This window comes from Sorghum bicolor, chromosome 4 (genome assembly GCF_000003195.3).
Source record: "Sorghum bicolor cultivar BTx623 chromosome 4, Sorghum_bicolor_NCBIv3, whole genome shotgun sequence".
NCBI classification, from domain to species: domain Eukaryota; kingdom Viridiplantae; phylum Streptophyta; class Magnoliopsida; order Poales; family Poaceae; genus Sorghum; species Sorghum bicolor.
The window spans coordinates 60,870,480-60,893,115 of NC_012873.2; the positions used below are offsets into that span (position 1 = coordinate 60,870,480).

Sequence of the window (22,636 nt, forward strand, 5' to 3'; positions counted from 1 at the left end):
GGAGCGATGCGATAGTGACAACCGGAAGAGCCTATGAGACGTACTCCATCCGTTCCAGAAAAAACGTCGTTTTAGCGTTCAAATTGTCCCGCAAAGAGTGTCGTGTCGTACTGTCTGCACATGTGTCAAGCCTACTACGCATGTGCCAGACCTGTTATCATAGCCTCCTTCCCACCACTCGTAACCAACCAAATATGAGTGTTCTTGTTTGTACAGTTGCTCCACTTGTAATCGTAGAGGTGTGCAAGTCATTCTTTCCTCTCCTTGGTACTCTCACCAGATGCAATAACGTCTATTTTTATGAGACAGAGCATAAGAGAGACTGAGAGAGAACAGAAGAAACAGAGAAAAGGAAGAGAGGGGCCCACCTGTCACCTGAGCTCGGCTCTAACATCTGTGGTGCTAAGGCCAGTCTCAATGGATGTTTCATGAGTGTGTCATGCATATTAAATAGGGTGCCACATAAGCAAAATTGCTGACTTGGCAGGGTCATTAAATGGAGGAGTTTCATCAGATGAGAGAGGAGTTTCATCCCCATGAAATTCCTGTGGCTCGGTTACCTAGTTTATAGTCTTGGTAACTGTGTCATAAAACTATGCATTGAGACTGGCCTAAGCATAAGCTTGGTGTCATGTGAGAGCAACTCCAACAGTTTTGCAAATACGTTTGACATTCTTGTTTTTTGTCAAAATTCTCAAAATCTCCTATCCAATAGTTTGGCAATTAGGCTTGGCATTTATAACAAGTTGGCAAATTCTTCTCCTTTCTTAGCATTTATGCGCGTCTGGAATAGGCTTGGCATATTATATGCGCGCACTTTTATAGGAAGCTGACAACCTCATGTTTCTTCGTTGATCTCCGGAACCAACACTTTTTTTCAAGTCAAAATTACCAAAAATTTAGAGATGCTCTTTTTATTTTCTCTTCATATCATTTTAGAAGTAAGCAAATAATAATATTTATTAAATAAATTTTGCAAAACTATTAGAGTTGCTATCGTAGCCATGCAACCTCGACATGTGTCGCCACGCCGATACAACCTCGGCGCCACAAGGTGCCGAACCCCGTTTTTCTTTTCTTTTCTTTTTTTTTTCTCTGAAAGGATAGCTCCGCGGGCGTATCCGTGAAAATCTTTAAGAAAAAGGGTAAAAAAAAAATCGGGCAAAGCGTCCAAGTGCGGAGGGATGGGCAGCGGCGGCGGCAGGGGGGAGGCGATAGAGCGGGAGCTGAAGAAGCTTCGGGCAGAGCGGGAGGACCTCGACGGCCGGATACGGCTGCTGGAATCGGAGCTCAAGGCGGTGCCTGCGGGAGTCAGCGGTGCGGCGGCGGGGAAAGGAGTAGGGGACGGTGCGTGCGGTGGAAGTGTCGCGTGCCAGAGCCGCGTGGGCAACGGGTTTGCGCCGGACGGTGGCCTCCCGGCGGATATGATCTACCGGTACAGCCGCCACCTCCTTCTCCCGGACTTCGGGGTCGAAGGTCAGTTGTTTCGTTTCAATCAGCACGGCTCGCAGTTTCCAAAGTCTCGAGCTTGCTTCCATTAGTATGGCTTCCATGTTGCTCCAAGAACTGCCCCTTTCTCTTGGTTACTACTAGTATATATAGTTGCTGCCTCTTCTGGTTCCGATGTGTCATCACAATTGCAGCATATTGCTGGGGAAAGAAGGTGCAGTGTAGCAAGCTCGTGTTTCGGCTGATACTCTGATCCTTTGTCATATATCTGGCAGGCCAGCGGAAGCTTTCACAATCGTCGATTTTAGTGGTTGGGGCTGGAGGTTTGGGCTCTCCCGTGGCGTTGTATCTAGCAGCTTGTGGCGTCGGTAAATTTTCTCTCTGCTGTGAAGTTATGTTTAACTTTAGTTTCTCAAGGAACAAATTATATTTCTTTACTTCTTTAGTGATAAGACAGATTTCTAGACGTGGTCCTTCTCCTTCTTGACAAAGTTTTTTCTATATCTTATATGTGTAAAGTGAATATGTTGGTGTGCTCCTCCAATTCCGTAGTTTGTTGTATTCACTAATGTATTGTTGCTTACAGCCTGTTATCTTGTTAGGTTGCTTGGGCATTGTGGATGGTGATGATGTTGAACTGAATAACCTTCATCGACAGGTGAAATAATTTGGCATGTCTTCTGTCCCTCTTATTTAGTGTTCTCAACATTTTCTTTGGAATATTTCTAAATACTGGATCATCCGCATGATGTATTCTTGATTTCTTGTTGTTATTGGTAACTCAATTAGAAGGGAAATATAAATATGCACGCATAAGCTAGCAAATTTGTAGTGAACTGAGAGAGTTCCACTCGATAAAACAATTTTGAACATAACCCATGATCAAAATTGGTTATTTTAATCTGTGGCAGTCGTACATATCAATGATAACGTTATTTTTTGTTCTCAAACTCTCTTAGATAATTCATAAAGAAGCATATGTTGGACAACCAAAAGTTAAGTCAGCAGCTGATGCTTGCCGCGAGTAAGAACCTATCCTTTTGGAAGTTTTCTCTTCATTGGTTTCCAACCAAATGTACTATTTGATGCTACTATTTCACTATATCACATATGCTGTCTCAAATCAGGATTAATTCCTCTATCAAGGTAGTAGAGCACCATCATACTCTGAAGCCATGCAATGCTTTGGAGATTGTGCGGAAGTATCCTTACAATATCTGCTATGACAGATACAGTATTTTTTCTTCTCAAAGGCAACATTCTTGTTTTCAGCGTTAACTAAAACCACCACAGATATGATATAGTTGTTGATGCAACTGACAACCTTCCTACTAGGTATATGATCAGTGATTGTTGTGTTTTGCTGAACAAGGTAACTTTATCTTTGCCGTTGTAAGTGATGCACACTATACTTGATATGGAATTCTTGCTCTTCCATGTTAACTTGTTGCCAAGTAAATTTCCCCATCAAATACAATATTAGTGTAATAACTGTTTATTGATTGTAATCACCCATTGATCAATCACTTACATTTGACCTACTTCTTGCAGCCACTTGTATCTGGTGCGGCATTAGGTTTAGAAGGGCAGGCAAGCATCTTTCTTGCCAAAGATATTGCACCTTTTTCACTTCACCTTATAGTTTTCATTCATTCATTGACTTCTCTAACAGTTGACTGTTTATCATCATAATGGAAGTCCATGCTATCGGTGCCTCTTTCCAAGTCCACCACCTGTGGCAGCCTGCCAGAGATGCTCAGACAGTGGTGTTCTTGGGGTTGGTGGGTGACACTGTAGAAGATCGTCATTACTAGTACAGTGGGCAAAATCTTAGTTTTTTTTGTCAACCTGTTTAAAATTCACCAAACTTCTCTGTTTATATGATGTGGGCTTCAGCCCAAATAGGAGATTTTAAATCATGTGTTCGTGACTCAATGTTGTGTAATTAATCCTTTTTCATGTCCATATTAATCCTTAATTATTCAGTGGCTTTTTCTTCAAGATTTTCTTAAATATTGTAGTATCTACTGTGCTTTTATAAGAAATCAGTGTAGACTCCTCACTTAAGTTAGCTATTTGTATAATTAGTTTTTAGAGTTTGCATCTATCTATGATTAGTGCCCTGTTAGTTACTTTATTAGACATAGTTTTGCACTGGTGTACTAACTGCAGTTTTGTTTACTAGTTCCAGGAGTGATTGGTTGCTTACAAGCTCTGGAGGCTATAAAGGTTGCAACTGGTGTTGGTGAACCCCTATGCGGAAGAATGCTACTATTTGACGCACTCTCTGCTCGAATTAGAATTGTATGTGACTTCGCTATGTAAATTTATTGTGTCTTTGAATGCATGGTCACAATGCATCCTAATCCCAGCACCAATCGGGGGATGGCAATGCTGCATCCTCCTATCTAGTTTTAACTTGCACCTTCTTTCTAGTATATTTATCGCAGATTCAAGTCTGGTACATAATTACAATAGTGGGATAGGATAATGTTGCCAATCATGTTTTAGTATAAAAGAATTGAAATTGGTTCTAGAAGAATGTAATCCTTTATAGGATCATTCTCAGCATTAGTGAGAAACTTTGACTCTTCTGTTCCGTTGTATCCTTATATGTGATGGTCACATTATTGTGCCTCATAAAGTTTAGTTTTGTGCTTATGAACCAATATATAATACCTTCAAGTTATTTAGATTCTGGGAACTTGCTAGCAGGGTTTAAGAGTCCCCTGTTTTAATGTTTCCTGGACCTTTGCATAAAGCCAGCACCAGTAGTTAGTTTTACAAGCCTTCTAACTTCAAAGGAATCTAATTGTGAAGTAGCCACCAAAGCATCTGCATGATCTTGCCTGGTTTCTTCTCCTAGTACTTACTGTGATTTTCAGTCACCAATGGCATTTGAAACCCTGTTTGAGGATTCATCCTGTTTGCAGGTGGTCTGCCATTAAGTGGATTATGGTCATCACTGTAGTTCTGGTCACCCTGCAAATTATTAACATCTTCTGATCATTCCAAGTTGTTTGCATTGCTTGGAGTTGGACGCATAGCTATAGGACTGTCTTAATGTAGCTCATTATAAAGTATATGCATATTTGCAGGTTAAGCTTCGTGGAAGCTCTCCTGATTGCACCCATTGTGGCAAAAATTCCCTTTTCACAGAACAAGACTTTCAGAAGTTTGACTATGAGAACTTCACTCAATCACCAATGTCTGATAAGGTAATGTGAATGGATGCACTACAGATCATATCAAGAATGATCTTGAAATCGTTGTCTTCATCGACTGTTACATTTACTGCAGGCAGCACCAAGTGTGAACCTACTCCCAGAGAGTGCCCGAATCACTTGCAGAGATTACAAAAAACTGGTTGACAATAGTGAACCTCATCTATTATTGGACGTACGACCTGCACATCACTTCCAAATAGCTTCGATTTCTCCATCTCTGAACATCCCGCTCTCCATGTTGGAAGAGAAGCTACCTACACTTGAAACCTCACTAAAGGAAACAGGAGAGGCATCAACCTTGATTGTTCTGTGTAGAAGAGGCAATGACTCTCAGAGAGCCGTCAAGCTTCTCCATGAGAAGGGATTTGCTTCTGCGACGGATATCATCGGTGGGCTGCAGGCGTGGGGACGAGATGTTGATCCTGATTTCCCTGTGTACTAGCGAAATGGATGTAACAATTTTATGCCTCCTATGAGGATTCACGATTATGGTCAAACATTTACATAGGACAGGGCTTGTGGGAGTGAGTTTAAGATTGTTTCCCACGCGGTTAGCTATTGTTCTCAGATTAAGAATGATCTACTTGTTTGAGTTCCTACCTTGTAACAGTTTGAATGCCGCCAGAGTTGCTGTTGTTGCACCATATGAGGTAGACTGTACGCTGCCTTTTCATCTGGAGAGCCAGGTCCTAAGTCCCGTATATAGACAACCAAACGCACTAAAATTGCATCTCCAGAGTCTGGTTCTACTATATGCAGGCAACTAAACATGCTACTTGTGGACGTCAATTGAATTGGCTTTGAGCTTATATGAGCTAATGTTTTCCTGTGGTAGCCTCAGCGTTGGTATCCTTTCAACATTGCCGATACAAGCACGACTTTGCAAGGATCATGTGTCACATGTATGATCATGTGTAGTTTTGGCGATTTACAATTTTACATGACATCACAAAGCACTAAGACTAAGTGTTAAATTGTGTTAGACAAACATGTGTTAAAATGTGTTAGATGGGCTCTAAGAGGAATATAAATGTTGAATCAACAAATTTTGGAAATAAATATTGAATCAACAAATTCAAAGAAAAAAAAGGTTTTAGTTAAAAAAAAGGATAGGTGAAGGAACTTAAAGCAAGATTTGGGAAGTATGTAATAGCCTAAAAAGATTTGGAAGGAAACGAGTCAAAATTACAAACGGACGACTACGTACTAAATATATACTGGTCTAGTGGGCTACTATCATTTTTACTACCGAGTTACTAGGTCAATCTGAAAAGATGAAGGCTTCGATGGCCTCCACGTGAAACTCAGCCAACATAGTAACAAAAAAAATCCTGATTTTCAAAATTTAATAAGCAATACAACAAAGTTTTACTGTTAACCACAAATTAAAAAGTTACAAAAGCTGGGTTATATTATCCTGCTGAGCAATTAGAACAGTAGCAATATCCAACATCTTGTAAGGACTTCAGTTCTGAATTGGCTGCTGCGGCTGCTGCTGAGCGGGAGGGCCATGAGGCGGCTGCTGTCCTGCACCTTCTTGCGGTGGTTGCTGAGATGAACTAGCCTGTGCCTGTGCTGGCTGTGCTAGCATCGGCTGGTAAGGTGGATATTGTGGTGGGTAGGGCATGCGTGGTGGAGGCATGTAGCCACCATATGGTGGTGGAGGTGGATAATATGGTGGATACTGACCATGGTAGTATGGCGGTGGTGCAGGATAGCCACCCTGTGCTGAGCTGCTTGATGGCTGAGCTTGCCCAGCTTGCTGCGGCCCTGGTTTGCCTTCACCGTCCTGTGATTTTACTATAGCACCCATCCTCTGTGGATCCATGGATGGGTACAGAGTCCGCTCCGCTGCTGGTGGTGCTGGAATGTTGAAGTAGTAGGATGCTGGTGCAGCCTGTTGCTGTTGGCCCTCCATCCCAGGGGGTTGAGGTTGGTCACCGCTCTGCTGCTGAGATATGACAGCCCTAGGGAGCAGTCCTCCATGGGAAACCTGCCCCTGCCTCCCAGACTCATCCTCCTCAGGCTTTGGAGCCTGAGGCTTGCCCCACATCAGCTTCAGGCGCACACCCTTGATGACTAGCTTGTTAGCAAGCTCCTCTGCAGCCTTCTCTGCGCCTTCTCTTGTAGTATATGTCACAAATGCGATTGCACGTTGAAGTACCATCCTTATAGATTCAATCTCACCATGGGCATAAAATTGATCCCTCAAATCCTGCTCAGTTATTCTGTTATCGAGTCCACCAATGTAGAGGGTCCTTATAGTCTCATCATCTGGTGGTGTCAGGGATGGCATCTCACCTGCCTTGCTCAAAAGTTTCAGTGCAACTGGGTCATTAACTCTGCAGGGAGCAAGAGATAGTCAGAAACCAAGGCAGAGGAGAGAATACACATGGAAAATTTAGTAGAGGTAGAGTGAATAGATACATTCACCTAAAGGTTTCTAATAAGAATAATTTAGTTGAACACATTAACTTGACCTAAAAAACATCAATGTTTGGCATATCTAGAGCACAATTTTGGCTGGGATAAAGGTTTCCAAGATATCGCTAAAAATTCAACACTTCAGCCAAGTTAGGATAGTTTCATGACCAAACAGCATCTGGAGACATCTTTTGTGTGTACATCTGTATATGTAAGCCTTTTATCTAAAAAAACATCCTTACATGTAGATGCTAATATCAACTGCCAGTAACTAGACTTAATTTTGGTCTTACCACCTTAAAATTATCAACAACATAGCCTTTTAGTCCCAAGTCAGTCAAATTTTTTCTGACAAGAAACAAAATATAAGGTAATATGGATCTTCAAATATGTCATCTAAAATCCAAGTCATAAAGGAAAAGCATTGCTTAATAGGTTTTGCTATATGCTCCAGAAAGAACTAGATGCACTACATGAACACAGGAATGGCAACGTAGTGTTCTACTGATGCGACGCAAAAGAGTTGAATGAAAAGTATCAAATCCTTCAGACACCGCAATGTTGACAAGCAGAGTCAAAAACAGAAGGCTATCTGATCCATTATTTCATATGATGAAATTATGAACACCATTTTTAAATTGCACATGCTAATCAACAATAGTGTTTGCTGAAATGAAGCCTACAATACCTGCAAAGAACCACAAAAAAACACATAACTAAAAATAATGAGTGCATAAGAACAGCAAAACATACCCATAGTAGCGATCTTTAATGTTCTGCTGAGATAACTCCCCAGTTTCAGGCATCTCATGACGATAAGGGCACTCAGCTCCTCTTGTACATTCACCACGCACAAAGAAACTACAAACATGAGCTCTGTTCCTCTTGTAATATGGTGCTGTCCTCTGAAGCTTCAGAATGGTATCATTTGGACGAGCCTTCCCATAAGAAGAATCATAGTCTATGCCAGCTCTGGCCTACATTTATGAACCATAAACTCTCATTAGGAACAACTATTCTTATGTCAAATGGAACAAACAAGAATAAGTGCATATAAGCAGAGAATACGTGCAATTCACTTCAATCATAACAGATCAAGATAAATTACATCTAAAAAGAAGGCATCTTTTGTTTTTGTCACACTTCAAGTGTATCCGACACTATGATACAGGTGACATCATACAAACAGTATATAATAACATACATGATATCTTCATTTTCAGATTTCAAATGAACAAAACAACCTGAAGAATAAACAGTTTGTCTTAGATTTGGGATAATATGAAAGAAATTAACAACAGCATCAAGATACAATATTGAAAGAGAAACGTACCCTCCTATCATGCTCTTCTGCAAAATATTCACGATTGACATCACTCCTTGGAATTGCATCATTAGAATTGATAGCGAGTGCTGTATCCCGGACCTGAACAGGCAGGCCATATTCAAGATCCAGCAGGCAGACCTGGCAGACATTCTTTAGCTTGCAACATGTCTGGCAAATCTCAGTCTTCTTGTACCTTGCATCTCGACCAGGGCGCCACCGAAAGACAGTAAAAGGACGTGCACAAATTTTGCACTCTTTGTCATACTCAGCTCTTAACTGAAAAGAAAAACAAGAGCCAGTAAGCCATAAAATAGGATTAACATGAAATACTGAAGCAAATGCAAAATAAGGAGAGATTAAATGAAAAGTTATCCCCATTCATGTATAACACCTAACTAGTGCTACATGATGCGTATGGCATATGGCAAAACCAATTGGTTAGCAAACTAATTTATCCTGGTTTTGCTAGCTAGTATAACTGGTTTAAATACAATTATCATCTTGTTAAACTACATTATGCATATGGCAAAACCACCCTACTGCACTACTGCTCTTGCAGAAACATCAGCAGTAAGAGCAATATTTTCCCAGAGTGCTCTTGGGGTGAAATATTTGAAACTAGGGGCTGTTCGGTTCTGCGGCAGGGATTGACTTGCCTAGCTAGCAAGGGCCAGCCTTACCTCGTGGCTGGAGCGAGCCGGATTGGCTCTCCCATGCTAGCATGGTATTTCCTTGGGACCTAGGCTACCAACCAAACAGCTACCTCTTTCCATTTCCTGGCTACGCAAGGTGAGGTGAGAAGCAACGGAACCAAACAGCCCCAAAACTAGGGCTACATATGCATTTTGCAGCGCCCCCGAAGCAAGCATAAGACTTCCTCAACGATTTAATCCCAAGTTCAACAGCACATCTATCATAGTTAGTTACACGGAGCAACGACAACCACACAAAAAAGCCATTATGTAAAACATCTCATGCCACACGCGCACAAAATTCGACACCTAAACAGAAACGTAACCTAGGCCCGGATCCCATCGAGCATAATAAGAAATCACAAATGAAAACCAAATCAAGCTGTGCAAACGCATCAACAACGCCAAGGAGAAGCGCACAGATCATTCAGGTAGGGTTAGGGTTTGATGTGTTACCAACCATCCGGACGTAGGGGTTGTCGCCGAGGCATGACTCGCAGATGATGGGGAAGTCCGACCGCTCCCACCCGTCCGCCTGCGCGTCCCGCAGCAGCCGATGCGCCATCCCCTCCTCCTCTCCGCCGCCGACGAGAAGCCGAGAGAACGGAACGGAGCCAAGGGGCTGCGGGCAAAGGAAACGAGAACCCCCCGAGTCCCGACCGAATTCAGTCGGGGCAGAGGAAAGGGCGACGGGGAAGCACGAACGGAGCCGGCCTCCACCGAAGTACCGAACGGACAGATGCGGTCGCCTCCGGGGAAGATGACGGGCTCGGCAGAAGCATTCTTGGGCCTGGTTTGATGGCCTCTTAAGTACAGTACTGCAAAAACATACTATAGCCCATCATAGGCCCGTATACGCGACGTTGGGCCCAATGCACATAGCCCATCATACGCCAAACCCGTTTGTTTCGACCTAAGGTCTTGTTGTAAAAATTTTGGGATTTCGGCAAACATTGTTCAATCATGGAGTAACTAGGTTTAAAAGATTCGTCTCGCGATTTACAAATGAATTATGCAATTAGTTTTTGTTTCCATGTATATTTAATGCACTATACATATGCCGCAAGATTGGATGTGATTGAGAATCTTGAAAATTTTTGGGAACTAAACAAGGCCTAAACTGGGCCATAATAAGCTACTAGAGTTGTCCTAAGTCAAACTTTTTAAACTTTGACTAAATTTCTAGAAAAAAATGCTAAGATTTATGGTATCAAATTAGTTTCATTAGATTCATCATAGAATATATTTTCATATAATGTGCATTTTATATTATAGATGTTGTTATTTTTTTCTATAAAGTTAGTTAAATTTTAAAAAGTTTGACTGGCACGCATCCTAGAAATTGATTCTTTCGTGGAGCGTTATGTCCGAGCGTACATCAGCAAGCAAATAAGGACTCGCATCGCATGAACGAATCAGTCAATTCCAGTCATCATCCAAACTTGCGACGTGCCAGTGGTACTAGTGCACTTTCCTTACTTCTGCTGCAGCCTGCCTCAAAAAAAAAAAAAAAAAAAAAAAGACTTCTGCTGCAGCCCTGCTTCTAGAAAGAGACCCGAGAGGAAACACAGTAGTACTCCGGCTCCGCTAGCCTGAGTAGTAGTGGCCGTCAATCTCGGCACCCGTCGGTTGCCAAGCCGTGCTCGATTTCAACCAGCAATCATGTGGCCGCCCTGCCACGCCACTCTCAAGCATAGGCAAGCAACCGGTGACCCAAGTGAAAAGTTTGGGGGCGTGTGATTGGCGAGGGCACGCCGCAAGCACAACGAACATATAAATAATTATAATTTAATTATGAATTAAGTAGTAATTATGGTCCATGATCCGGCGATCACGATCGCACAGCCGCACAGGACGACGGACCGGGTAGGTGTACGGGCGGCCAAACTGTCCTTGACGTTTCTGTCATCGTCCCCCCGCTTTTGCATGCCCCGGTGGCAGTGGCAAAGGTGGGATGTCGCTCCGCCGTTGCTCGTGCCCGGCCTGCCCAGAACCAGCTGCATTCTCTGATTTTCTGATCCATGAACGGACGTTTTCGGCGTCGCAGAGCTGCCTGTCCGCCCAACTATTTCAGAATCCGAATGGATTCGAACTGTTCTCTGACGAGTCTATTCGCTGTTAAGGCCGGCGCACAGGGGAAGAGAGCATGCGAGGTCCCTTTCTGCGCGTCGGGATCGCGCCTCGCGGCCGGACAGCTGCTGACCGATGAAACTTCCACGGCCGCGCCGCGACATACTCCTCTCCTATGATATGTGTGAGCCCCCTGGATGACGAGACGAACTCGCTCGCAGTCGCAGGTCGCCACAGGTCGATCGGACCGATCGAGCACGAGATCGCAGAGAGGATGGCGCGCCGCTGATGACTCGGGTCGATCGCCGTCACCCCGCATGCGCCAAAGGAGATGCCGACGACGACGCCTGTCCGGCTGAACAAACCGGCAACAGATTTTTTATCTACCCGACTACCCGTCGTGTGTGTGTTTTTTACACTGCGCAGTGCGCGCGCGCGCGTGGAGTGTGGACGGACGGACGGACGGGCGGGCGGCTAGTTGGGGTAGGTAGTGCGTGGTGGCCGCCGCGACGGTGGCGTCATGGGGGCGTTGGTTAGACGTAGTAGTACGTGAGGTTGGGCTCAACGGTGAGGTGTTTGGATGCTTCTTTGTGGTGCGCGTGCTTTGGATGCTTGCGGATTTGTCTTTGACAAAATGTGAGAAAACAAGGCCAAGTCGGCACCGGTCACTTCCGCTTTTAGTGGCATATAAGTAAGTATATCAACCCATGGTCCCATTGAAAATCCAGAAAGGCTATGTGTTATCCCCTCGCCTTGGCCGTGGAATGTGATCCTTTTCTTTCTAAGTTCCAATGCATTTTCTCGCTGCGTATGTCATGGTTGCAAGATTTTCCTGCGATAAAGGCTGGGAGTTTTCTAGTGCGATTACAGCTCGAAATTAAGATCACACGCAGCATATTTACAAAAAAAGTGCCTGTTGCCATTGCTCAAAGAATGAAACAATCTCGCCAGCTCCCCACCATGCACGTACGCATAGGATTTCTTATGTGAATGAATGGATGCTGGAATTTTCTCTCTCGGCCTTTGTCATCCTGCGCTGCGCGCGCGCGTGTGTAAAACATCTCGATTTCCACCTTTAATAACTACAGCACTACTTATATCAAGTCAAGAGATAAAAAGGGATTAAAAAGGGAGTTAAAAAAGGGGGATCAGAGGCAATTAAGGCCCTCGATGCATGGTTATCTCACTCATCGTGGCTCGATCATGGAGATGGACACTTCATTGACGGACTGCGTCTTGGTGGTCTCCGTCCTCATGGCCAGCGAGAAATCGGACACGGACGCCTTCTTGCTGGCCTTATTGGCGAACAGCGGCGGCTGCGCGGGCGCCGGCATCTGCGTCTGGTCGCTGATGAGCATGAGCAGCACGCTGGACATGGTGGGCCGGAGGTCCGGGCTCTCCTGCACGCACAGCAGCCCGACGTGGAAGCACCGCCACGCCTCGTCCCGAGAGTAGGACCCCGCCAGCGACGCGTCCATGAAGTCCGCCGCCCTGTCCTCGTTCCACAGCTTCCACGCCTCTTGGATCAGGGTGTGCTGGTGCTCCTGGAGGTACATGGAGCCGTTCCGCTGCCCGCTGAGGATCTCCAGCACCAGCACCCCGAAGCTGAAAACGTCCGATTTCACCGAGAAAACGCCCTCCATCGCGTACTCCGGAGCCATGTACCCGCTGCATTGTTTTTTTTGAGCTTCAGGTTATTAGCACCTACTACTGCATACTCGGCGAATTATGTAATGTAATGTAATGTACTAAATGAGTGGCATTGCATTGCACTTACTAGGTGCCAACCACGCGGCCCGTGTTAACCTCGTTGCCCTCCTCCTCAAAGATCTTGGCCATGCCGAAGTCGGAGATCTTAGGGTTCATCTTGTTGTCGAGGAGCACGTTGCTGGCCTTGAGGTCCCTGTGGATGACCTTGAGGCACGAGTCCTCGTGCAGGTACAGCATGCCGCGAGCGATCCCCAGGATGATGCTCTGCCTCATCTTCCAGTCCAATTGCCCACTCTTCCTGGTATCTGAGATTATTACATTACACAACAAAAGCTTTCATCAAATTAGCTCACCAGAAATCGCTTCACAGTTTCGGTTCCAGAGTTGTTAATTAGGCGGCCAACTAAAACCTCTTGTTAGATCGATCAATCACCAACCGTTTTTATTTCTGACCAAGGTTACACGCGTGACGCACATGATGTGCTACACGATTTTTCATGCTGCTACTTGGTTTCCCATTGACCTATTTCGCATCGATCTAGTAGCTTGGTACGACCTAATTGACTCAGAACCAGTAAACTATATGCCGAGCTCAGAGCCCATGAGCTAAAAATCTGGGTGTAGCCATGTGCATCTCCCATGGACGCGCCTATCAGTCAGATATTCAGATTCAAACCAAGCACCACCCAAATCTGACAGTCTGTACATTCTGAAACACGGAATTACCGATCGAGCCATATTCGTTCGTGCTCCACGACTCCAGACGCATGATCTGACACGAGAAATTCACGCAGGGATACAATTGGCGAAAAGAATATCCCAGCAAAAAAGAGTGACTAACCGAAGAGGAAGGAGTCGAGGCTTCGGTTGGGGAGGTACTCGTAGACGAGCATCTTCTCGTCCCTCTCGACGCAGCAGCCCAGCAGGCGGACCAGGTTCCGGTGCTGCAGCTTGGCGATCAGCTCCACCTCGTTACGGAACTCCGCCGCGCCCTGCCGCGACCTCGCCGACAGCCGCTTCACCGCGATCTCCGCGCCGCCGCCCATCACGCCCTGTATCCAATCCAAGAAACTTAAGCTTATTCAGTCGATCGATCGACGCAATTAATCTCATCTCATCATCCAAAGAACAGTTTTTTTTTTCACTGCAAACAGACTAGAAAATTGACTGTGCTGCCATTTAGTTTAGTTTAACTACCCGATAGACGGGCCCGAAACCGCCTTCGCCGAGCTTGTTCTCCTTGGAGAAGCTGTTGGTGGCCTCATGGATGGAGGACAGGTCCATGAGCGGCAGGTCTGAGTTGGACAGCGGCCTCAGGCTCTCTATCTGAGCTCTCCTGACAGCTGCAAGGACCATGTCATGAGACGCTCTCGTCATTACTAGGATAATTCTAGCATGACAGCAACCGGTACAGCTGTAGGTGCATGCGATGCGAGTGGCAAACTGGCAATGCAACAATTGCATCATGTTCGACGAACTGAAACTCTGAAAGCTAGCTCACCGTTGCGCTTCCTCCATCTCCAGCAGTAGACGCAGTAGAAGAGAGTGCAGACGATGACCACCGCCAGAATCGACACCATGATGGTCATCCCATTGGAGCCGGAATGCCCTGGATCAGCAGCAAGAACACCCTTGAGGCCTTTGACAACTCAATCACCCCAGTTCCGGCCTTAACTGAACAGCACTGTCGCATCGCACCGGCAACAAGCAAGAACTCTGGGATGTACATGTACGGTACCTGAATCGGTTGCGCTTGCAGGTGCTATGTCCATCAGCCGGCGATGTCGGAGGCGGTACAGCGGCATAGCCATATGCCTTCCCCCGTCCTCCATCGATCTTTGGAGCTCCGTGAGGGAGAATTAATGGCAGCGCTCAGCTCTGCATATATTCGGATATCTAGCTCTGGCCTCTGAGGTCGTTGTGTTGAAGTGCTGTAGGTAGACTTTTGGGATTTGTTAGTGCTAGTGTTGTGTGGTGGCTCAGGCACAATATGTATGCAGCTGCAGGGCAGAGATGGGGACGGAGAGGGAGGGGGTGCGGTGCCCCTGATAGCTCCTGGATGAGCTGGTTTTTTAAAATTTCAAAAAAAAAGGTACCTTCCAATATTTCATGTTTGTCCTTCCAGGACTTCCAAATGTGGGGGTTGACCATACACAAGCAGGACCATAAAAACGTCTGAAACCCCCCTTTTTCTTATGGATGTGTGGGGGACTTCTCTTTTGTTTTGTGACACGGGACGGCAGTGGATAACTGCATAGTGGTTCCTGGATGCTTCTCTTTTGTTCTTGGCTTTTGTTCTTATATACACAACACTTGTTTTTTCAACCCGGTTTCTTCCAACAGATTTCTGATCCGGCTGCATAATCTAATGACACAGTTGGGGTGGGGTGGGGGGGGGGGGGGCGATGTGAACCAGTATCATTGTTAAATCATGCCATATACTTGTTCGCAACTTAGTGCAAGGTAAGAGGTGTTATATGCAATTAAGCAGCACCGCAGCCCAGCTCATGTTGAGACGTGCCTGTGTGAACTCGTGCTGCGCTGGACCGTGAAAGCTGGGCGAGTTCTGTGTATCGAGTAGTAAAGGAATGGGAGTGTGTGTTTGTTCCTTTTGACGAAACATGGTGCTACAGCCTACCGCTAGCTATTGCGGCATATGATGGTTGTTGTTGGTCAGTTGTGGTGTGTGCGTGATGAACAGGCGGGGGGCCATATTCGGTACAGTACAGAGCTTGGAGCCTTGCGTCAAATGGTCAAACACCTTGGCATTTTTGTATGCGTGGGTTCCGGCGGGTGGTGCGCGTCAGCAGCCGTGAGATTGCCGGTGGTGGGCTCGCCCGGCCGGAGCGAGTTGGACTGTTGGGACTTGGGACTTGGGAGGAGAGTAGAAAACGGGAGTGCTCTGTCTCCGTGCAAAGAGGAACTGTAATCGACTTATCGGTCCGGTCTCGAGCCACTGACACGTGGGCCCGAGCGTAGTATATGCAGCCGGTGGAGCCCAGGCGCCGGTGGGTATATAGCGATTCACAGCACGTTGCACGGCGGCCGAAAATCTATAAATCTTATAAAGCTAAATCTCACCAGATGAATTGTGTCCACATCATTCCTCACTAAGTGATCCACTAAATATTTTATCTCTTCATGTAATATGTCCACATCATTCTCCACTAAGTCCATGTCATTGCATATTAATTATAAAAAATAACCATGTCATCTATATCATGTTAAATACTTTAAATCTTTAATATATTCACATACAAGTCATGTACATACATTATTTGTTTCATCACCAATTAATTCCTCTATAATATAACCAAATATTAGTTTTTGTTTTATTAGCTTAGCAATCTTTTACTAGATCTAATACAATAAAATACATACAAGTCAAATTCATATGTGTACATACATAATAGACAAAATACTGCATAGTAGTGCTATGTATATAATGATTTATTTTTAAGAAAATCCCACAGCAACGCGCCGGGGAATTCACCTAGTTAAAACGAATTAGAAAACCACGTCGCTCGCTGATCATGGGCTTTGATTTATTTATTAACGGCTTCCGTTTGGATGAAGGGGTTTTGGTAAGCAACGCGCAGCGGCCTTGGTCAAGCGTGAGGTTCGAATAATCCCCATCACCGTGGTCCATGCAAGTCGCGCGGAGTAAACAAGTGAAAGCCGAGAGTGGAACGGAAATGCTTCTCGCATACGGCATACCCGGGGGTTGTAAAAAAATTTGTAAAATGGATACTAGAGTAATTTTGTTTGTATTTAACAAATATTGTTCAATCATGAATTAACTAGACTCAAAAAAATCGTCTCATAAATTATAGGTAAACTGTGTAATTAATTATTTTTTTTATCTATATTTAATATTTTATACTGAAATTTTTGATGTGATATGAAATCTTAAAAAATTTATAAATTTTTTAAAATAAACAAGGCCTAGATCAGAACAGTTTACGTGTTTAACTGGACTTAGCATTTAGATCCGTGACATGACAGAGCAAATGGGACCGGCTGGTCCTTGTAACTTGTAAGAAACCATTTCCCTCACAAAGGGCACACCATGATGCTACAGTCCATCACCACAAAATCCTTTAGAAAAAACTCAGGTCTTGTTTAGTTTCTATTTTCTTTTGGTTTTGGATACTGTAGCTTTTTCGTTTTTATTTGATAATTATTGTCCAATTATAAATTAATTAGGTTCAAAAAAATTATCTCACGATTTACAGACAAACTGTGTAATTAGTTTTTATTTTTGACTATATTTCATGCTCCATGCATATGCCGCAAGATTCGATGTGACGGAAAATCTTAAAAAAAATTTGGTTTTAGAGTGACCTAAACAAGGCCTCTGTAAAGAGACTTGCTGAGTGTGTTCGCAAAAAAAAAAAAGACTTGCTGAGTGGTTTTATATTAGGATGAAAAGACACTGCACTCAAAGGAACAACGAGAACACAAACAAAATAACAAGAAAAGGGAAAATGAAATAGATGAAAAAGAGAATAGCGTACAACTAGGTGGATATAAACATTATCACACCCTCTTGTTAACACTAAAACAAATTGACCACAGATATATCTCAAACAAAAATCATAACAAGGCTACTCTTAGCGTCGCTCCTGTGAAGTATTTGGAGAGTGTGCAAGCTTATAGAGTTGGACTTTCTTCCTTAACCAAGAGCGTAAGTTGTAATGTGATGAATAAACACGAATCAAGAGCCTGGCGAGTGAACCATGTCAAGCAAAGCAAGGTGCCTCGTCAAATCATTCTCTGATCACTCCAATTAAATAGAAAAACCATAGGCCACATATTCGTATCCTTGCAATCAATCACAAGGAATCGTTCTACCTCTAATTAAAACTAGAGACAAGATTATTACACTGTACACTGACCTCAGACCAAATGCATGTCTATATTACTAAAGACAAGAATAAAGCTAGTCCAGTATGGATCTGCGATCCTCTATGTACGAAGTAGTTTCTACACAAAAAATTATACTACCTCCATTCCAAATTGTAAGTCATTCCAAGAATCTTGAAGAGTCAAAACATTTTCACATTTGACCAAAATTATAGAAAGAAATACTAAGATTTGTAACGTAAAGTGAGTATACTATGAAAATATAATTAAGGAAAAATCTAATGATACTTAGTTGGTATCATAATAATTATTATTTTATCATATAAATTTGGTTAAACTTAGAAAAATTTAACTCTCTAAGATTTTTGGAATGACTTACAATTTGAAATAGAGGGGGTAACATGTATAGCCAATTACCAAAAGTGTGTTCATACCACAAACCCGTCATGGCATGGGTTGTAGGCCTGTAGTAGACCTCAAATCAGTTGGGTCATGGCCCATGAAAACGTTGGAGCAGTTTTACTCTTTTCATACACAATGACAAAAGGGACGCAACCACAACTATTTCTATTTTTTTGATCTCAAAAAAAAAACTATTTCTATTTTTTGGATGGACAACTATTTCCATTTTTACAATAACAAAAAATTGATGCAAAAATGTGAAGTTTCCTAACACAAGAGCCTCACCGCTGCCCTCCTCCATGATATCTGCTCGCCCCCCCCCCCCTCCTCCTAACTAGCGATCTCGAATTTTGGATATAGGAGTGGGGAACCGATCTCTATCCCTTCCTAGTTTTAGGTTAGTTTTATTGATCCCTGGGTTGGTTTCTGGTTTCATCGTCGAGGTGGTGGTGGTGATAGTGCTTTAGAATAAGGTCTCTATGGTCTCTCTCTATCTAGAAGACGTTCGATCTAGCGTTACCGAAGGGTTAGTGAGAGTTCGGTGTCAGATCTGTTGACTCTCTTTCATATCTTGGAATTTGGTGTGCTAATAATTAAGATGAAGCAATTGGTTGGCTTTTGATTCGGTAATCTCGACCTCTTCCTTTGGAGTGCTCTGTAGTAAGGTTTGACATTTTTAACACTCTCTTCTGATGAAGACGGATTGCAAGCCTAGATTCCTTGGATGATTACTCTACTCGATATTCTTCTAGTGAATTCTAAATCTCGTTGTCAAGGGGCGAGTGGCTTTTATGATCTCCAAAATCTTATTTAGCAAAGGTGTTTACATGCGTCCCTTTTTCTTTGTTGTCTTTTATGAAGCTTTGTCAAGAACGATCGAAGGAAGAAGACGACCAATTTAGTCTTTAATGTACTCTTATTTCTTGCAGTCATTTTATGTCTTATCATCCATCTTTTATACTTTGAAATATATCAGTTGTGAGGCACTCTTTTTAGTGTCTTTTTATATATATAAAAAAGCGGAAATAAAATGGATCCTCAGGCTCCGGTTTTGCGAAGCCTTCCACATGTACATAGGCGCCCTAGCATGCATCCTATCTATATATTTACTTAATGGATGTACATTGCTACGTTGGATTGTAAATTCCCTTAAAAACTTGTGACTACAATTCGAATAATCTCTACTAACTAAATATAATAATACATATTGGTGTACATATGCAGCAAGTTCAATTTGCTTGCTGTGAATAATAACTACTACTACTACTTGTGCTGGAGAAGGATCCAATGATGTCAACAACAGCATCCTCATCGACTACACTAGCTTGGTGGTCCTGATCAGCTTGATGACCTTGTTGTTGGTTGTCCTTGTTCCATGTCTTCATCTTGCGCCTGTTATGCTGCTGCAGCACTAGAACGGAACCACAACCTACCAAATCGTCCGAGGACAAGAGCTCACCAATGGGGCCTAGCTCCTGGCACTCATCTTCATCCCAGTCCCCCATGTTACTCGTCATCACGCCTCTGCTGCCATGCGCCCTATCACCCTTCCCCACGACGAAGAGTGAGCATGTACCCACCATGGAGTTAAGCGCGTTTACGGTCTCCGCGCCATTGCTCACGTACTTCTCCATGTACGATACGTGTCCTGGTGCCACAAACCTCGCGTATAGGTCTGCCATGAATTCCTCATCTTCCATGGCCTCCTCCATCACCTTGGGGTTGCCCGATAAACCCCTTCCTGCGCTTGGAAGAAGGAACCTGCACACAGTCACTGTCACTGACGGCTGCACTGACAGCCGTATTGCATATGACACTGCCTCCCTGTCATCAGCACCACCCAAGAACAACGCCACCACCTGATGATTCTCCCCCGTGACCTCATTAGCAAAACAGCGCTCCACAAGGATCCCAACCGTGCAAGGAGCCCTATGCAGGATCCGCTGGTTGAGTTGCCGCCGCCCCTCACGCCGGCACACCATGCGCCCATCGTAGCGTTGCTCCTTGTGGAACGGCATGATCAGTAGCGACGCACGCGCATCCTCCACACAGTTGCGCACATCTGTATCCATGGAGCCCAAGTTGGATATGGCCGTCATCTGCCTCACGAGGATGGCGTTGTCATAGGTGAAGGTCGCCACGGCGGAGGCCACCTGCTCGATCTCACGCGCGTAGCCCCACTCGTCCTCGTCCTCGCCGGCGTCTCGGGCATGGTACAGCTGCTGCGTGATGGCGTACTTGTGCGATGTCACGAGCTCGACGAGGTGCAGCAGGTACACGGCGACCGGTGTCCTGCCCTTGGAGAGGTCACTGAGCGTGAGCATCGAGTAGACGCCGGTGGCGCCGTGGATGCATACGAGCATGCGGAGCTCGTGGTCCACGCTAAGGTCCTCGAGGCAGCGCGAGCGGTAGCGGGAAGCGCGACGCTGCTGGCGGACGATGGCGGCCGACGCAGGCCCGGCCATGAACGTGTTGATGATGGACGATATGAGAAGCACCACCTGCATGGTCTCTCCCCATACATTCACCTTGTTCCCAAAGTTGATGGCGAGGATATCCGAGTAGCCCTTGACGTTGAGCAGGGCACCCAGCACGACGGCCTCCCGGGTGGCGATGCCCAACGCCCGCCCCGCCAGCACGGTGCCGGCCACCTTCCCCGCCGTGCTCAGCAGCGTGGTGAAGGTAACAGCCACGACGAGCTGGACCACCGTGAAGTTCCCAATCTTGGCGAAGTCGAGGCGAGCACCGATGGCCCCGAAGCAGAGTGGCATGAAGAGCTGGTGCACAGGGTAGGCGAGGCGGTCCATTAGCGTCCTCGCGGTCGGGCCCTCGCGTGGCATGGCGAGGCCGATGAGGAAGGCCGTCATGGAGGAGCTGTAGCCTATGATCTGCTCTAGCATTGAGAGGCCCACAATAAGGAGCAGCATACCACACAGCTCGTACTTGCTGATGTACTGCCTCCCGCGCTTGAGCCGGTTGAGCATGCGCGCCACCCACGCCGCAAGGTTAACGGCCATCCACACCGTCAGCGCTATCCACGCCACCACCGCGGCCTTGGCCGCCGGCGTCGACGAGCTGGGGTACTCCTCCTCCTCCTTGGGCATCTTGCCGTACAGGGTGTGGGTGACAATGATGGCGCTTAGAGCGGTGAGGCTGGCCATGTCGTTGGCGAAGGCGGCGCCGATGGCGATCTGGCCGGTCTCGGAACCGGTGAGCTTGAGCTCGGTGACGATGCGGATGAGGACGGGTGAGGCGGTGCTGGTGAGCACGATGGCGAAGAGCGCGGTGGAGGCGTAGATGTTGCTGGGCTGGAAGTGGCCCTGCCCCGGGTGCAGGAAGCCGTAGGAGAAGGGGCCGGCCAGCACGGCGAGGACGAGGCAGAGCCCGGAGCCGCCGCAGGCCACGACCAGCGAGCGGCGTAGGTTGTGGCGCAGGTAGCGCAGGTCCAGCTCGAGGCCGATGAAGAACATGAACACCATGCGGATGAAGCGAATTGTGCCGCCAAGCGCGTCGCCGGCGTCGCGCATGCCCAGCTGGCGGAGGTTTATGGCACGGCCAAGCACCGTCGGGCCAACCACGATGCCTGCCTGCCCATATATGGTCATTAACTCATTATTATTAAGAAAAATGACGAGCATAAGAATTCTGTGGATTGACCAATCAGCAATCAGCATAAATAAATTAACACGCGCGCGCACCAGGATGTGGGAGATAACGCTGGGCTGTCCGAGACGTCGAAGCACAGAATGGAAGAGGCCGGACAGCACGAGGACGGTGACCATGATGCCGGAGACGGCCATGATGCTGGCCATGATGTAGGCGCCCTCGGCGACATCGACGGAGCATTTGGCTTCGTCATCCATCTCATCCGATTAACCGACGATGGATCGCCGGGCTCCGGCCGGCCAGGCCTTCCGCGCGCGTGTGGCCCCCCTAGCATGCCATCTAACCTAAATTTGCTCAACCGATGATCGCGTTGGGGTTAATTAGCTATGGTGCATGCTCTTACAAACTTGTGGCTGAAAGCTGATCTCTTCCAGCTAAATATATACTGTACATAGTGTTGTGCATGCATTATGCAATGGGCCGGAATGCGGTGCGAGTTCAATTTGCTCGCGTCGAATATTACTTTTTAGTAGTTGGGTTAGAGGAGAATTAGAGGGTTTTAACAACATCAAAACGACAAAACCAGCTTCGCCACACATATGGTGCTTCTGAACGCGAAGTTGTACGGCTACTGTGTTTGTCCTTGCTCCTCGAGAGAAACTGGTACAATCTGGAGCATTTTCGTGCATCACCGCGCATTTGTCTTTCTCTAGTTTTGAGTACAAGCTAGTATGTTAAAGCGTTACCTGTATGGTGTTTAGCGAAACTGAAAGTCAAAGCTTTTCGATCAAAATGAGTCATACAAAAGTTGGAAGGGGGGAGTCTATCAAAAACAATAATGCAAGCCCAATGGTACCTGTGTA

The 22,636-nt window shown here is 45.6% G+C and overlaps 4 protein-coding genes across 5 annotated transcripts; 1 reads left to right on the top strand and 3 right to left on the bottom strand.

Annotated features, from left to right (window-relative positions):
• Positions 1,113-5,349, top strand: LOC8071795 (adenylyltransferase and sulfurtransferase MOCS3-1). Of its 2 annotated transcripts, none has more exons than XM_021459068.1 (11): positions 1,113-1,476; positions 1,725-1,817; positions 2,052-2,107; positions 2,409-2,473; positions 2,577-2,651; positions 2,743-2,821; positions 3,001-3,039; positions 3,122-3,230; positions 3,641-3,753; positions 4,548-4,667; positions 4,750-5,349. In XM_021459068.1, the coding sequence occupies exons 1-11, from the start codon at positions 1,185-1,187 to the stop codon at positions 5,116-5,118; spliced, it is 1,410 nt and encodes a 469-aa protein (XP_021314743.1). In that variant the 5' UTR covers positions 1,113-1,184; the 3' UTR covers positions 5,119-5,349. The 2 variants fall into 2 exon arrangements, with proteins under 2 accessions (XP_021314743.1, XP_002452664.1); XM_002452619.2 differs by having other exon boundaries at positions 1,115-1,476; positions 3,635-3,753.
• On the bottom strand, positions 5,991-9,865 carry LOC8073843 (zinc finger CCCH domain-containing protein 40). Its single transcript, XM_002454357.2, has 4 exons — positions 9,580-9,865; positions 8,434-8,703; positions 7,854-8,077; positions 5,991-7,018 (listed from the first exon to the last, which is right to left on the bottom strand). The coding sequence occupies exons 1-4, from the start codon at positions 9,682-9,684 to the stop codon at positions 6,142-6,144; spliced, it is 1,476 nt and encodes a 491-aa protein (XP_002454402.1). The 5' UTR covers positions 9,685-9,865; the 3' UTR covers positions 5,991-6,141.
• Positions 11,972-14,854, bottom strand: LOC8071796 (putative receptor-like protein kinase At4g00960). Its single transcript, XM_002454358.2, has 6 exons — positions 14,638-14,854; positions 14,401-14,508; positions 14,097-14,242; positions 13,741-13,951; positions 12,967-13,204; positions 11,972-12,857 (listed from the first exon to the last, which is right to left on the bottom strand). Exons 1-6 carry the CDS (start codon positions 14,729-14,731, stop codon positions 12,377-12,379), a joined length of 1,278 nt encoding a protein of 425 aa, XP_002454403.1. The 5' UTR covers positions 14,732-14,854; the 3' UTR covers positions 11,972-12,376.
• Positions 19,251-22,123, bottom strand: LOC8071797 (cation/H(+) antiporter 15). The gene is made up of 2 exons (XM_002454359.2): positions 21,866-22,123; positions 19,251-21,754 (listed from the first exon to the last, which is right to left on the bottom strand). The coding sequence occupies exons 1-2, from the start codon at positions 22,028-22,030 to the stop codon at positions 19,397-19,399; spliced, it is 2,523 nt and encodes an 840-aa protein (XP_002454404.1). The 5' UTR covers positions 22,031-22,123; the 3' UTR covers positions 19,251-19,396.